Source organism: Mustela putorius, unplaced genomic scaffold (genome assembly GCF_011764305.1).
Source record: "Mustela putorius furo isolate JIRA1106 unplaced genomic scaffold, ASM1176430v1.1 tig00537227_pilon_pilon_pilon, whole genome shotgun sequence".
Classification (NCBI taxonomy): Eukaryota; Metazoa; Chordata; class Mammalia; order Carnivora; family Mustelidae; genus Mustela; species Mustela putorius.
In genome coordinates this window covers 3,213,040-3,229,409 of record NW_025422368.1, presented here as the reverse complement: position 1 = coordinate 3,229,409, position 16,370 = coordinate 3,213,040, and the positions used below count along the sequence as shown (strand labels likewise).

The window sequence follows — 16,370 nt, the reverse complement described above, 5'->3', positions numbered from 1 at the left end:
TCTAGAGTCAGAATGTTCTCAGTCAAAGCTGCACTTGTGTGCTGTGTTTCTGTAGCCTGGTGAGCACCTGGCCCTCCTGCAAGTGTGTGTTTACTTAGATAAGAATGTCTGTGATCACTATAAGGTGTGTCTCCTCTTTCTGCTTATCTGACATCCTTTGTCAGTCCTTTATGCTAATGAGGACCATGATTTATAAGGAAGGTACTCCTGCACGTACTCATATGTTTGTTCACCTTTTATTTTGCTTCTCCCACCTACGCATCCCTGATTTGAGAGGGGCTCCCTGGCCCTGCACTGAGCTTCTATTCTGTCCAAGTGCCTCCAGATCCGCCTTGATGGTGTGCTGTGTCTGGTGTAGGAGTAGGGGGAGACCGGCCATGAGGCTATTCTACGTTCTTTGTCAGCTCTCATAACTCTTCATATTGGAAGGCTTCACCCCAAAATAAATCAAACATAAAATATACCCTTGGCATATGTAATTTTTTTATATAAAACATTTGAATATTTATCACTGCTTTTTGAAAATATTTGTCTACCAGCAACTCATTCGATTACAATGAGTTACAATTAACGGACAATTTCAGACCTACCTGGAATTACTGAAAAGCAAGGAAATCTAACCTACAACTTTTTTCAAATGTAATGAAATTTTTAAGAATTCAAAATCTTATTAATTAAAAAAGTTGATCTGGGGACGCCTGGCTGGCTCAGTGGGTTAAAGCCTCTGCCTTCAGCTCAGGTCATGATCTCAGGGTCCTGGGATCGAGCCCCACATCCGGCTCTCTGCTCAGCAGGGAGCCTGCTTCCCCTCCTTCTCTCTCTGCCTGCCTCTCTGCCTACTTGCGATCTCTGTCTGACAAATAAATAAATAAAATCTTTTAAAAAAGAAAAAAAAAAAAAGGAGAAGAAGAAGTCAATCTGTATCCTGGCTAGTATCTGATAGCTGAAAAGCATGCCTCTCCTGCCTGAGAACTCTAGAACTTCCTCCCTAGAGTCTTCCTCCAGGCTCAGGCCAGAACTCCCTGTGTGAATAGTACTGCTCCATTAAAGCCAGTGACCCTCTAATCCAAAATGAAAATTCTACCACCGTGTCTGAAACACAATGCAGTTTATTGAAGATACAGAATAGAGAGTTCTTTTCTGGGAGTCTAAAAGGGACAAGTATCACTCTGGGAAATCAAAGCACCAGCAGGAGGTGGGGCGGGGTCGGGGGGGGGGGGTGGACAGCTGGCTGCAAGATGGGGAAAGAGGTGCATGCAGGGGTTGGCTGAGGCTTTTCCATAAGGCAATGGGATGTGGGGCTGGAGTGGGGGCACCTGTGAGGCATAGGAGATGTATCCATCCACCTCCCGGGCCCGGCCCCTCAGCCTGGCTTTGTGCAGATCAACCTTCCCAGCAAATTCTGGACTACAATGCCAGTCGTCTGGAAAGGTGAGGCTCCAGGGCACAGGTCAGAAGATGCAGATGTTTGGGCAGGTGAAGGGGTCCGGGGACATCTTGGACCCCCATTCAGAATTTGTGGTGGGACCGCTGGCTCTGGGAGGAGCTTTGCGAGTTGCGGCTTGAGCTGTGGCTGCCGCCCCCGCTGACAGCACAAGAGCCGCCAGAACTGCCAGAACCAGTGAAGCCGCCGCCTCGCACCACAGAGCCCCCCACTGAGCCCAGGCCCCCACGGCCCCGGCCCCCACGGGTCGAAGCTCCGCCTCCCAGAGCTCCGCCTTCCAGGGCACCGGCTCCCAGGGATCCCCCGCTGCCATTGCCACCGCTGCTGCTGCTGTTGTGCACCATCTCTGCAAAGAGCATCTGGGATCAGGGAGTCTGTGGAGCGTGCTTTAGTCCCGGAGGCACCCCCTCTGCCCTCTGGGTTCCCCGAGGTCCGACCGACTGAAACTCTGCACAGGGTGGCGATGGCCAGCGGCCGGCAGAGGTAGGAGGTTGGCCCCAGAGACTCAGAGCCCCGGGGTTACTCAGGCCACCACCAGAAATCTCTTCCAGCCTGCAGCTAGGTTGCTCTCTCACGGGCTCTGGCCCCGGATTGGAGAAGCATTATTCCCAGCCATCCAACCCCTTCCCAGAGAAAACCCTGGGTCCTCACCGATGGACACGGAACTCTGGCACTCTCCAGACATCCTGTAGGAAGACCAAACCCCAGTGTCAGTGACCTGTGCAGCACCTCCCTTCCCCAGATGCACCTTACCTAGGTCAACAATTGATGCTAACAGTAAGAAATAGGATGGTAGTTACTTGAAAAATCATGGCATGCGTTCCTTTTTTCTATTGGGTCAAGTTGAACTTCAGTTCTTGCCCTTTCCACTAACATTCCATAGAGTCACAGCTGAGGAGCACTCCCTGGCCCAGGCCTCCTCTTCCCACTCCTCAGGATCCTCTTTATTCAGTGAATATTATTTGAATCCACATAGGCCAGGGTCCTTACCTAAGGGCTAGGCTACAGGAACCTACTCTACAGAAACCTACAATTAAGGCAATAATAAAGAAATTGCCTAGAAATAATCTTTCTGCCTATGACTGTTGTTTGCAGACATGTATTCTACAACCAAAACATAAGACGAGAAGGAGGGGAAAGCCCATGCAACATAAGACTCTGGGGTGTCACTATTGCATGGGGACATAGCTCTCCTGGAGGTCTGGTAGCATCTTGCAGCCCTGAAGAGGAGGAGGCTGGGCCTGCCAAGGGCTTGGCGCCACCTCTAGCGATGAGCACACGCAGCCACAGGGTACCTGGCAGCAGGCTCAGGCAGCAAAACCACCAGGTCCCTCGGCCTCTTGGGAACCAGAGGGACTCCCACTAACCTGCACTCCTCGCCCTCCAGGAGGGTCCGGTAGGTAGCGATCTCCACGTCCAGGGCCAGCTTGACATTCATCAGCTCCTGGTACTCACGCAGCAGTCGGGCCAGGTCCTCCTTGGCCTGCTGCAGGGCGGCCTGGAGGTCCTGAAGCTTGACATTGGCATCCTTGAGGGCCAGCTCCCCACGCTGCTCTGCATCAGCGATGGCCGTCTGCAGGTTGGCATTCTGGGTACAGGGTGCCAGGAGTCCAATTTAGATTCATATACTGAGGGCCGGCACTGTGTGCTTGGTGCCTGCATATGGGTCCCCTCACGTAGGGCAGATGAGGAAGCCACAGCCCATAGAGGTAAAGCCTGGGCCTCCATCTAGGCCCTAGCCCATCAAGGAGTGAGATTAGCAACACCTGGACTCAAGAACCTAGCTCAGCTCAGAAGGAGTCAGACTCTTCCTTTACCTTCTCCCCTTTCATGGTAAGAGACAGAATCTTCTGAGGACCTCCCTCCTCCAAGTCTTCCCGAATCATCAAAAAAACTTTCTCTCAGCCCTAGCACAAGTAGCCTTCCCAGGCTACTTTCCCATTTCAGTGTTCACACAATCAGCTTCTTTTCCCAACCTCCCTAGTCCTGCCGGTGTTCAGTATTTCTGACCCCCATCAGCCACTAGACTCCAGAGGGATGACGGGACCTTTGTTCAGGACCCAGCCCAGAACTGCACCTGGTCCACCTTAGCACGTGCGAGTCTAGGACAAGATTTCACTGGAGTAAGTGCTGAGCCCTGAGTGTTACGGTGCAAGCATGAGCCCGCAATCTCAGACATACGCTCTTCCTCCTCTTCTCACCTGCTTCTTGACACTCTCGATCTCCACCCGCAGCTTCTGGATCATCCTGTTGAGCTCCATGATCTCACTCTTGGTGCTCTTCAGATCATCCCCGTGTCTGCCGGCTGTGGTCTGCAGCTCCCCTAGCTGTGGCCAGGAAAGAGTTCCCCTTTCAGAAAGCCAGCAGAGTCCTTACGGATCCCCTAACCCAACCAGGAAAACCAAAACACAGACACGTGACTGTGCAAGGTCAGTCAGCTGGAGGAACCAGGTACTCTCCTCTGCACCCGGGGACCTGGCTTTTAGCACCGTGACTGTGTTCGTGGAACAGACACTTTGCACCCAGCCCTGTGCTTTATCTCCTTATACTTCACAACTACTTGATGAGAAAGGTATGATTATCTCCATTTTATGCATGGGAAAACTGAGACACAGATTGCTTAAGTTCCATGACTGAACTCATCTAGCTATCAAGTGAAAGTGCTGGAACTTGAATGCAAACATTTCAGATGCTAGAACCATTTTCTTCACCAGCAGTCTGTCCCTCCTTGGGCAGAAAAGCCAGAAGAGGGGGTGCCTGGGTGGCTCAGTGGGTTAAAGCCTCTGACTTTGGCTCAGGTCATGATCCCAGGGTCCTGGGATCAAGCCCCACATAGGGCTCTCTGCTCAGCAGGGGGCCTGCTTCCTCCTCTCTCTGCCTGTCTCTCTGCCTACTTGTGATCTCTGTCTGTCAAATAAATAAATAAATAAACCTTTAAAAAAAAAAAAAAAGAAGGAAGAGAAGAAGAAAGAAAAGCCAGAAGAGTCAACAATAGATGGACCTACTTATGCCCCATTCAGATTTGGGATGGAAGGAGGGGGACAGACACAAGTTCTGGGGTCCCTTTGCTCAGTCTCCTTCTCCTTCCCCCATCTTCTTTCCAGACACTAGCTTCAACCCCTCAGTGTGATCAAATCAGAGCACACAATGACAAGGTCCAGGAGGAGTAATGGAAGTGTCCCCAGCAATAAAGGGAATGCAGCCAGAGGGACTAACGATTTCTCCACCTTGGCACTACTAACATTTTAGGTAGGATAATTTTTTTTGTTGGGAGGTGGGGTCATGCATTGTAGGATGTTTAACAGCATCCCTGGCCTCTAGGCTATCCACTAGACTCCTCTGGCAACCCCTGATCCCCACCCACAACCAAAACTGTCTGCAGACTTTTCCATATGGCTCCTGGGAGAAAAATCTTGCCTTCCCTTCCTGTTGAGAAGCACCAAGTTACAGCAAAGTCAGAGCTCTCTGATTAGGAAGGGAGATGCAGGGACACCTAGGTGACTCAGTCAGTTAAGCATCTGCCTTCAGCTCAAGTCATTATCCCAGAGGCCTGGGACCAGATCCCGCATGGGGCTCCCTGCTCAGTGGGGAGCCTGCTTCTCCCTCTGCCTGTCACTCCTCTGCTTGTCTCCTCTGTCTCTTTCTCTTTATCAAATAAATAAATAAAATCTTTAAAAGAGGGGAGATGGATGTGGGGGACACCAGACCAGTGGGGAAGCACCCACTGGAGATATAGAAGAGAATGACTCAGAGGCAATGGCTGCCCAGGTAGCTTGATGGGGAAGTGAGAGTCCCCAGAGTTACAGGATGGTGTCGCCCACCTTGCTCTGGTACAGCGCCTCGGCCTCGGCCTTGCTTCTTTGGGCGATCGCCTCGTACTGGGCACGGACCTCAGAGATGATGCTGTCCAGGTCCAGGCAGCGGTTGTTGTCCATGGACAGCACCACAGACGTGTCACTGGTGTCTGACTGCATCTGGGACAGCTCCTGCAGAGCCAGATAGACATGCTTATTCCTGAGCAGACCCACACCAGGGATCCCCAAAAGACAGGGATCCATCAGCTCAGGAGGAGTTGAGTCTGAGGACCAGGTGGGAAGGTATCACTTTTGTCAGAAGCACAGATGTGACTCAAGGGCTTCCTGCTAAAGCTCTGGTGAGAGCCTTCTTCTCCAGGAGGTAGAAAGCAGGTGGGTCAGAGACTTGCAGGTGAGGAGCAGACTTACAGCATCATAGAGAGCCTTCAGGAAGTTGATCTCATCTGTCACAGTCTCCACCTTGGCCTCCAGTTCCACTTTGGTCATGTAGGCAGCATCAACATCCTGAGGGACAGCTCAGTCACTGTCCCCGCCAACCTGTGGGCTGGCCCAGTCCTGAGCCCTGATGAAGGGGCCACAAGAGCCACCCCCTGGGAGCTCCCACTCAAGGGAAATGAGGCCCAGGCAGACATATCATAAGAGGACTAGACCGCTGTCTGTCAGGCTGGCCTGGCAAATACCCAACAGAGAGGAGCAGAAGAGGCAAAAGGCTGAGAGGGGCAAAGTGAGCGGGGCCGAGGCCACCATACTGGGCCTAGGTGTGGAGGGTTTGTGAGGAAGGCCTGAGGGAGAATCTAAATTTGCAATACTCAAAACTTCTGTTTAAATAGCTCCTGAGAATGTGTTCCTGAAAAAAAACAAAACCCTATTTCTAATCAAAACTCAAGGCCTAACCAAATTCATAAACCCCATGGGCCCATGAGGAGAAGGAGCATGGCCAAAGTCTGGTAGGCCTTTTATAGCCTGCTGCATAGAATCTTCAGGCCCTGCCCCTGCCTGCCCTGCTCTACAGGCTCCCTCCCTAGCCCAAGCCCTCACCTACATGGCCTAAAGAAGACCCTTCACTTAGCAGGACTAAACTCTGCTTCCCCTCAACCTTCAAACCACTCTGCTTTTGGAGCTTTGGGCTGGGAGGGAAGGGGAGAGATCCTTCACCTTCTTCAAGAGTACGAAGTCATTCTCCACAGCTGTACGTTTGTTGATCTCCTCTTCATACCTGTGAGATAAGAGTCCCCTTTGGATCTGCCTTCTCTGGCATGCCCCCATGGTCCCCAAGCAATTCTCAGAAGTAACATGGACTCAGGACCTCTGCCAGTTTAGCTCAAGACATGCGTCGGTGCAGTGCAAAGCCTTCTGGATTCAGATGAGAGTTCATTCAACAGACTTTACTGAGCATCAACTATGTGCCAGGTACCATGTAGTAATGGTGATGGTAATTACTGGACACTACAGTAGGAGCCTCATCCTACTGGGGTCCTATTTTGATTAATCCCAGAAGGCTTCCTGGAGAACTTGGGATTTTTTTTTTAAACCATTTATATAAGCAAAGGGAGATGACTGAGCTGCCAGGAGCTTTCACGGGGAGATGTGTGGTGAAAACTCTGTGTATAGCAAGTATAGTAGCCCCATGGTCTCCCAGTAGATATTTTCTGAATTAATGAAAACCAAGAATGGGTCGCTAAGAATGTGCCAGGTCCTACTTCATGAATTATGCTTGTATTAACTCATCCCATCTTCATTACAACAAATAGGGTCAATACTTCTACTATTTCCATTTTACAGTGAGGAAACTGCAACACAGAGAAGCTGAGGTACTTGCCGAAGCTCACAGAGTTCATTAGTGGCAGAATGGAGCTTGACCAAGGCACAGCAAGTTGCTACTCACTGAGAGGTTTATTGACAGGGGAAATAAAATTCCTATTTGAAGGGGAACATGAAGAGAATCTAGCCCAGGGAGGACAGACAATGCTTTCTGAGTCTGTTAGGTTCATAAATGAGTTTCAGGGTGTGTTGGAACTCCCCAAATTATATGTCTGTGCCCTTTCCTTAAAGTCTCCAAAGGACTTCGGCCTCAAGCAAGCCATGAGCCTCTCTTTTACAGACTGGGCTATCGAGAGTCAAAGAGGATGGGGTAATTCTTCCAAGCTTGCAGCCAACTGGAACAGAGCTAAACTGGAGACTAGGCCTCCTGCCATCTGCCCCTCCCACCCTCCAGCTCCATCCCCCACCCCCCGCCACCATACCCTGGGACTGAGCAGCACACACCTCTTCTTGAAGTCTTCCACCGTCTCCTCCATGCCCCTCAGCTCACCCTGCAGCTTGTCCTTCTCCAAGTGCAGCCCATCCAGGAAGGCCTTGAGGCTGCTGATGTAGTTCTCAAAAAAAGGCTCTAGGTTGTTGTTGTTGGTATTAGAACCAGAGCCCTGCTCCTGTAGGAGGCTCCACTTGGTCTCCAGGACCTTGTTCTGCTGCTCCAGGAAGCGCACCTGCAGCCCAATGAGAAGAGCATTGAGGAGCTGTCTGGAGCCAGCTCCAGTCATGCAGGCTCATGACTTCCCCAAACCAAGTCCCGGGGGTCTCCTTGTCTCTCCAGCAGGGCTGCGTTTTGAATGCTGCCATAGCTTAGTGCTAAACCCTTGTGGACAGCCCTTTGGTGTGATGTGGAGAGCCCGACTGAGCAGATACAAGGAAACTGAAGCCCAGAGATGACAATGGTCACACAGGTCAGTGACAAAACAGAACTGAGGTTTCATGATACATATATTTGATGATCTTCCTGCTATATCATTCATTCATTCATTCATTCATTCATTCCTCCCTCCATCATTCATTCCTCAACCATTAAGTATTCAACAAAGAGCAGGAGATTCCAACATCCTAGAGCGGCTATAGTCCTCATGAGGAGGTTTGCAGTACAGGTGGGTACACTGCACAAAGGTGGGAAAGAACAAAAGCCATAGGGAAGTGGATTTCAGGCAGCCCTTGCCCCAGGAACAGGGTCCAAATGCACCTAGATTCAGCCCCCTCTGCCAAGCCTGGTTAAATACAAGGCTCAGCTGCATTTAAACTGCACCATTAGCTAAAGGTGTCTCAAACTTTCATTTGCTGCAAAACATTTCTGCACACAAGTTCAAGGCCAACTGCATAAACATGTGGAATAAATGCCAGTCAATTGGCCATTCAACAAACATTTGCAGAGCTCTTGCCAGGCCTCATGCTGGACACTCAGGACCCCAAGACTCAGGAATCCCCCCTGAAGGGTGATGAGAGCTGATGCTGAGAGCTGCTCTTGGGCCCAGCATTGAAGGAGCAGCATTGTCACATTGCCTTCCACATTTCTGTGAGTTCTTTATCAGGACACCCATGTATCTGCTGGCAATTAGCAGGCCACTTGACTTTGAAGAGTTTCACCTCTGCAAAGGTCTGGTATTCCAATGTTAAGATGCTTTTCCTCTTTTGGTTTTGCCCAGGACAGGTGTAGGGTGAGGGGACCCCAAAGGGTCCCTATGAATCCTCTCTCTTTAAGGCCTAATATTGTCCCAGGATCACAAAGAGATTTCGCCACATCATACTCAACAGTATGGATGAAATCCTCAGTTAGCAGCCACCCAATGCCCTCTGGTGACCATAACAATTAGCATTGTGGCCCTTGCATGGACTATCCAAAGCACAGAAATCCCTAGAAAACATCTCCCCAGCCTTGCTTGCACATGTACACAAGTACACAAATGCCAAATGACCTCAATATCCACAGCTCCCCACACCAAAGTCTTCCCATGAGAACCACCAAGGAGGAGGTACCTGTTACCCCTACCCATCCCACCTCCCAAAACCTCTCTGCATCCCTCTTCTTAGGCTGATGGCAGATGAACTCCTCTTTCAGACAAATCCAGCTTGGGAAGAGTCGGCCTCTCTTTCAAAGGGAAATAGCTCATAACTCCTCTGGCATAGAGAGGAAATTCTGAGCTTGGGTTTCAGAAGGCAATAGTGAGGAGATATCCATGATGGCAATGAACAATCCCAGCAGTGCCTCTGACAAACCACAGTGATGGGCCATGTGGAGAGGGCGGTAACTCCAGCCAATATTTCCATCATCTGCAGTAACATCACTTGCTGAAATGCCACAGAGGACGCAAGGTGTAGGATAAACCCACAAGTTCTTCCTCAGATTCACAATGAGAAGAAGAAAAAGAGACCATCCCAGTTAAGCCAGGCTTCCTCACTGTCCAGCTGTCCCAAGATGGGCTCACCTTGTCAATGAAGGAGGCAAACTTGTTGTTGAGGGTCTTAATCTGCTCTCGCTCCTGGGTCTTTACTTGTCCAATCTGGGGGTCGATCTCCACATTGAGGGGCTGCAGGAGGCTCTGGTTGACAGTCACTTCCTGGATTCCTCCGGGGAAGCCACCAGGACCAAAGCCACCAGGCCCACCAAAGCCACCAGGCCCACCAAAACCACCTGCTCCACCAAAGCCACCAGCTCCACCAAAGCCACCAGCTCCTCCACCAAAGCCACCAGCCCTTCCACCAAAGCCCCCACCCATCCCTCTTCCACCACCTCCAAAACCACTGCCTCTATGGGTCCCCCCAAACTCTCCAGCCCGGGAGCTGCCTCCAGCCACACTGATGGAAATCTTCTTGTTGCCCCCAAGGTTGTAGAGACTCCTGCTGCCAAAACCTCCTCCCATCATAGCACAGGCAGCAGACCCACCACCGCCCCTGCCTGAACGGGATGTTGAGGAGGACCTGGTGGAGTTAACCCGGCTCTGGCCCGACACTACAGCTGACTGGCCACTGAAGCCCTGGCGGTGGCCCCCGCTGGAAGATCTGCAAGATTGTTGGCTGTGGCTGGCCTGGCGATTCATGGTGGACAGCAAGGTATTCCAAAGGAAGGACAGATGGAAAGGCTAGAGGAAACTCAGACACCTTCTGAAGTTCTGGGCTGGGGATGGCCCTTATATAGGGCCAGGGAGCTTGGTTGGCTTTGGGTGCCAGCCAACTAATTGAGGTATTATCAGCTTTGGTTTGCCTGGCAGCAAGAAGTTGAGTCCAAAATTCGTAACACACCTTGGTAATCACCCCAAATTTCCAGATTGCTTTATTTTCCCAGGGTTACTCACCTGAAATAAGCTCAAGTTGGGAGAGGGGCCATCCTGCAGGGCTGGACACAATCCCTAATCCCCAAGAGACTTAGAGTCTCCCCCCACCCTCACTCCCTGGGAGTGACAGGTCAGCATTTCTCCACCTGACCCATGTCCCCGAGGCCACTCTGCCAGCCCATCCAGCCTCAGAAGATTACAGGGATGGTGCAGAGTCCCAGCAAAGAAGTGGGTGAAGAGCAGGAAGAAGGGATGGGCTGGGAGGGGAAAGACCGAGGAGGTGGAAGGAGATGCAGAAGTCAGGTAAGGGACAGCAGATGCCTCTTGGGTTCTTGCTGTCCAGGGAGGAGAAAGCCTGCATGTGAAACACACATGGAGTCAGTTCTTAGCCATGAGGGTTTTGGAGGGAGAGCTGGAGTGGGGTAGGAGAGAAGGGTCAGTCTGAGAAGGGTAGGCATGTGCAGTGGACCAGAAGGAAGTACTGACCATGGCCAAGACCCATGAGAGGGAGGGGGAAGGTGGGGAGAGAGGTCCAAGGAGAGGGGAAAGCTGGACGAAGGCCAGACCAGCCAGGAAGAGAGGTCTAGACCCCTGGTCCAAGCCCAAGAAACCACCAGCCTTTCCTCTTCCAGGCTCACATTAAGAAAACAAATGCAGGATTCCCAAGGCCTTTCCTCTTTGGCTCACCTGAAAGACACCACCTTCCCAATCTAGAAAGGTTGGGGTTCTCCCCAGGAAATTTTAAGAAGAATGGAAGCTAAAAATTCACCTCTTTTCTGCAGCTGGGCAGTAGCCTCTGAACTTGACTCAGTAAAGCAAGTGAAGGCTCTTTTCCATCACAAGTTTTCTGAAGTATCTATTTATCATGGTGATGTACACTACAGGGCTGGTTACATTCAACACATCATGATCAAGGAGTAGATTTTTTGTCCTAAAATTCTCTACATTGCTCTTTCTTCCATACAAGAGATAAAAGTTTCAGATATCTTCGAAACACTACGTCAGTATCTCCCAGTGGACTGTAGCACACTTGTCCTCATCTCTAATTCTTTTCCTAGTACACACTGCCTAAAATCTAGAAATTTTACAGAAACCCCATTGAATCTGCCAATTTCCCTTTTATTATTACCATTAAAGTTATTTTTTTAAAAAGGAGAAGACAAATACTTTCTATTCCTCAGGTTGTTGAGAGGATCATGTATGAGAAAAGCTCTCTGTAAATTGTGTGCGGTGTGAAGGTAGGTCCCTTTTATAACACTTGTCTCCTACTTCCTTTCAACAGCAAAGACCAGTCTTGATGACTCTGCTCCTGGCAGCAAAACCCAAGGCACTCTCTGGAAAATGAGTCTCCGCAGAGAACATCCACCTTTACAATGAGCCTCCCCTCTCCCATCACATCTGGCCTCCATGCTCAGACACACGCTCCTCCCAGAACCCTCTCTCATCTATCTCAGCCTTTCCCCCCATTCACCCACTCCACTTCTGGCCACTGGGCTCCTACACTTGGCACCAGGAGTGCAAGAAAACTGCTCCCTTACAAGCTCACTGGGGAGATGACCGTTTTGGTTTTTTTTTTAAGATTTTATTTATTTATTTGACAGACAGAGATCACAAGTAGGCAGAGAGGCAGGCAGAGAGAGAGAGAGAGAGGGAAGCAGGCTTCCTGCGGAGCAGAGAGCCCGATGCGGGGCTCGATCCCAGGACCCTGAGATCATGACCCGAGCCGAAGGCAGCAGCCCAAACCACTGAGCCACCCAGGCGCCCCGAGATGACCGTTTTAAACCAGTGACCCACCAAATCTTAGAGCAGCTCCAAAACCCTTCAAACACGAAAAGTCACAAAGACTCTCAAGGAAGAAGGGCTAAGAAAGTTTGGGCAAGTGGAGGTTTTGCCTGATCCAGCTCTCCCTTCCTCAGAATTCTGAGTCCTCAGACTGCCAGACTTTCTACCTACAGAGAGAGAAGCAGAACACAACATGAACAGTGTGCATTCCCACTAACGCACGCATACTGATATACATACTCCCAAAACCACACACGCTATCATCACAGTGCCCTGTCCTGTGCTCTCTTTCCCTTTATGTCACAGATGGGAAATACCCTCCTTGCCCCCTTCAAAACACAGGTGTTTGCCCCACCCCTCCAAGACCCTGATTCTTGCTCAAAGCATCTCGCTAATCTGAGAAACCAAGACATGGCAACCATGTCGCTCCTGAATAGGAGCACAGACTGAGAGTTCACAACACAGGTGTGAGTCAGCCACACCTGAGCTTTCTCCTTATACCCAGCTTCCTCCTCTTAACCCAGGCCTTCAGACTTGAGCAGAGGGCTCACATTAGACCTCTCGAAGCCCGGGGTTCAAAGAAAGTATGGATGTGGGAGAAAGGGACCCCAAGTGTCCTAGCCTCGTTGCCTCTGCCTCCTCAGCCTGCTGACATCTGTGATGCTGACTGAGGACAGAGTCAGCCTGGGGAAAGTGGATGGAGGGTGGGTTGGTGGCCAGGGGTTGGGGGAAGGGGACTTTATTGCAATGCCTAAAGCCACTCTCTTCACAGGTATGTGAGTCTTGTCCTGACTCCAAAATCCAAAGGGTGCTTTTTCAATGTGGTCCATGGTCTTCCTCAAAAGAGACCTAGGGAGCAAAACGAGGAAATGTCGCACACTGTCTTCCTGCCCCGCTTACCTTTTTTGCCAATCCACACTATTCTGCAGGGAAACACTGCAGAACAATTCAGTGGTTTCCGCCCTTTGACTGTTGCCAATGAACTGACCCAGTTTGAATATGCTGAGAAGTCAGTTTGCATTTTAAACATCAATAACAAATTCCAAAGAAATTGGAGTGGACGTTTGAGGCTCTAATGAGGGCCCATCCCAAATCCTTCCTTCCTGGCAAAGCCCACTGCTAATCCCCTGCACCTGCAGACTATAAAACCCCGTGTTCTTCTTAGCTGCCTCTTAAGAGAGGAACAGAGTATGCTGCTAACAGAATTAGTCCAGATGAGCCTTTCCAAAGGGGAGGGCACAGGGGCTTCCAGAGAGACATGGGGCCCTGCAGCCTTTCCTCTCCATGGTCATGGCTATGCCTCCTGGGCTGGTACCATGACGGAGGCCCCCTCTGCTCTGGGGAACCCGAGCCCTCCCTGGGGGAATTAGGGAGGTGGAGGAGAAACTGCTCCTGACTGCCGGGAGCCCAGCTTCTCTGGGGAAACAGGGCAGTGAGATGCAGGCACTCAGGGTTAAGGACCCGCTTAGCAACATACTGCACAGCAGATGGCAGGCAACATGGGCCAGGGACAGCATGGGATGGGTGGGGCTGAGAAGGAGTTGAGGAGGGAGAAGCATGCAGGGCTGTGTCAGGATGGGGGGCACTGGGTCAGGGGGTGAGGGCCTGAGCTCTGGTGTCCTATGGTCTTCGATCGGAGAGAACACGACTCCGTAAAGAACTCTTGTCCCATACCCAGGTGAGCTCTGAGCCAAGTCTCACTAAGGGGCCAGCCTCACTGCATCTAGCCCTCGGCAGCTGCAGCCTTGAGGGACAGGGCCCCTGATGGGTGGGTGGCCTCCTCAATGTACCCAGACCCTGCCACCCCAGGAGGCCATCAGAGCCATGGAAAGCAGCCTGGGGGCACCTGGGTGGCCCAGTCAGTTAAGCGTTTGCCTTTGGCTCAGATCCTGATCTTAGGGTCCCGGGATGGAGCCCCCCGTCAGGCTCTCTGCTCAGCAGGGAGTCTACTTCTCCCTCTCCTCCCCACTCATAATACCTCTCACTATCTCTGTCTCTCTCAAGTAAATAAATAAAATCTTTTTTAAAAAAGCAGCCTGGACAGAAACAGGAAGCCCTTCTCCTCTGCTCCGGGTCCTTCCAGGCCTCCATTTAGCCAGTCAGAATGGAGGTGAACATCCCCTCCTCTGTCTGTGGAGCAGAGCGGCTAGGAGTTGGGAACGAGGACCGAGCAATAAAGGGCTTTATAAATGGGAGGACAGATGTACTGTGTTAACTGAGGTTGGTAATATTGGCAGGAAGGCAAGCCATGGCGTGCTGGCCAAGTGGTGGACTCAGCAACTGACATTCACGGACCTCTTCCCTTCCGCCCTCCCCACAACCCTGTAGGGAAGGGCACAAAGCTCCATTTCACAGAAGAGGAAAACTGGAACTCAGAAGTTAAATCACTTGTCCAAGGGCCCACAGACAGGATGTGGCCTCCAATCCAGTTCTGCCCCAGTCTGGAGCCTGTGTTTAGGGAATAGCCATGCAGGGCTCAGGCCTCCGGAAAAGGCTCTCTATGTGGGTGCCCCATGGGGAGCTCTGTGTCCCCACCCAGAGTTTAGCTCTGACTTTGAACAGTTGACTCAGATTGGATGAAGTTTGGGAAACGGCAAAAGAAAACAGAGTCCTGAACAGGGACAAAAGACACAAACCGGACCCTACTCTTGTCTAAACATGGTCCCTAGCAAGGCCATTTTGCAAGTTCCCCAGCAGAGGGGACAGTCTGTGCTGTTCCATCTCACTTTTTCCTAGTCAGGGTCACAGTCCCAATTTTGCAAGCCCGTGAGCCACAGGCCAGAGCCTGGGCTGCCCTGACTCACAACCAGTAGCCCAGCCTCTAAGTGAAGCTCTAGTGTGAGGCTCTTCTGCCTTCCCCCTCATCTGCTCCCCAGCCAACCCTTCCTGAGCGCCTTTCTGTGCTGGGCACTGTGTTGACCTCTTTTGACTGGTTCCTCGTCTGTCCTAGGGACCATGAAGGGTCCTCTCTCTTAAAGCCCCCTTCCCCTTTTCTTTACACCCAAACTGACCCATAATTTAGGAAAGAGCAAGCAGCCCAGCCCCACAGCAATGTCTTGTATGATTAGCCTGGCCCCTTGAGCTCTCCTGTCTAACAGCTCCTGGTACACAGTCATCCCTACCAGACCCAAAGTCAAATGAGAATGCCTTTCCTTCCCTCGCCCAGTGGGGAAGTCCTTGGAGGGCAGGTCCCATAGCTGGAACTGTCCGTATACCCTCAGTGGCCAGCCAGCCTTGCGCAACTTGAGAAGATCTTGTTTCCAAAAAATGCCAAGCCACAGCCTTATAAGCATCTGTGCATATAAGTGTATGTGCATATAAGTGCATCTGTGCATATAAGTACACAGTAAGCATATGTGCACTTAATAGTGTCTGACATTTATAGAATATCTTCAACTTTTTAAAATCCTCTCATTTATCTAAACTGACAGACATATGGGCAAACATGCCACACACAGACACACACCCTTTGTGACTCACACTCACAGACTCAAACAACCAGCAACCCCAAATGAAAATGACAAGAGCATTAAGCATGAACTAGGTTTGAAGACTGATGCAGTCAGAAGCCAAATACCATCCCAACCTACCCTCTAACTCTGCTTTCTCCCAAGAGGCTTGGAAACCAAAGCTGAGAATGAGAGTCAGGCACAATGCTCAGAGAACCCAGGCAGGAGTATCCAGCCCTTGTTTCCCCCAGGACTTAATGCCCTCCAAGGGATACATCAAGGACCACCATCCCTTCACTCTTCTCTCCAAATGTCCATTCATTCACTCAGCAATTGTTTGTTAAGCACCTACTTGTGTGAGGCACCAGGCTACCCAATGGGAACATGATGCTGTACAAGACAGGGCCCATGGTCTGGAGAATTTCACAGTTGTATTGAAGGATGGGTCAGTCATATAAACAACTCCTTATATCATAACAGGGTCAGTGTTTTTGACAGCTACTATGGGCATAGGGAGAAGAAAGACTATGGAAGCCCTTTCATACTTCATAGAAGTAATTTTGAATGCGTTATTGAGGCATGAGTAGGAGTGGGCCAAGTGGATGGACAATAAGAGAAGACATCCCTACTAGAGAGGAAAACATTTCACATACAGCTGAGGGGGAGTATTGGTGAGAGATCACACATGCTTGCAGGGAGTAAGGAACATGGAAGAGGAAGACAGGTCGTGCAGAAAGAGCAGAAGGTGTAGTTTGAAACTGATTATGATGGTCTCTCTGTGCCA

At 50.8% G+C, this 16,370-nt stretch overlaps 1 protein-coding gene across 1 annotated transcript; it reads right to left on the bottom strand.

Annotated features, from left to right (window-relative positions):
- Nucleotides 1-1,509: 1,509 nt before the first annotated feature.
- Nucleotides 1,510-9,944, bottom strand: LOC101687686 (keratin, type II cytoskeletal 3). The gene is made up of 10 exons (XM_013046867.1): nucleotides 9,815-9,944; nucleotides 9,510-9,715; nucleotides 7,525-7,745; nucleotides 6,415-6,475; nucleotides 5,668-5,763; nucleotides 5,266-5,430; nucleotides 3,646-3,771; nucleotides 2,812-3,032; nucleotides 2,096-2,130; nucleotides 1,510-1,790 (listed from the first exon to the last, which is right to left on the bottom strand). Exons 1-10 carry the CDS (start codon nucleotides 9,942-9,944, stop codon nucleotides 1,510-1,512), a joined length of 1,542 nt encoding a protein of 513 aa, XP_012902321.1.
- Between the last annotated feature and the right edge of the window lie 6,426 nt (nucleotides 9,945-16,370).

What these genes read in the sequence shown, in the direction of transcription:
- LOC101687686 (XM_013046867.1), bottom strand. Translation starts at nt 9,944, where the DNA reads ATGGGAGGAGGTTTTGGCAGCAGGAGTCTCTACAACCTTGGGGGCAAC. An exon ending in TTGCCTCCTTCATTGACAAG is followed by an intron (nt 7,746 to 9,509) that starts GTGAGCCCATCT and finishes ATTGGGCTGCAG; the next exon opens with GTGCGCTTCCTGGAGCAGCA. An exon ending in CCAGAGTTCCGTGTCCATCG is followed by an intron (nt 1,791 to 2,095) that starts GTGAGGACCCAG and finishes TGCTCTTTGCAG; the next exon opens with AGATGGTGCACAACAGCAGC.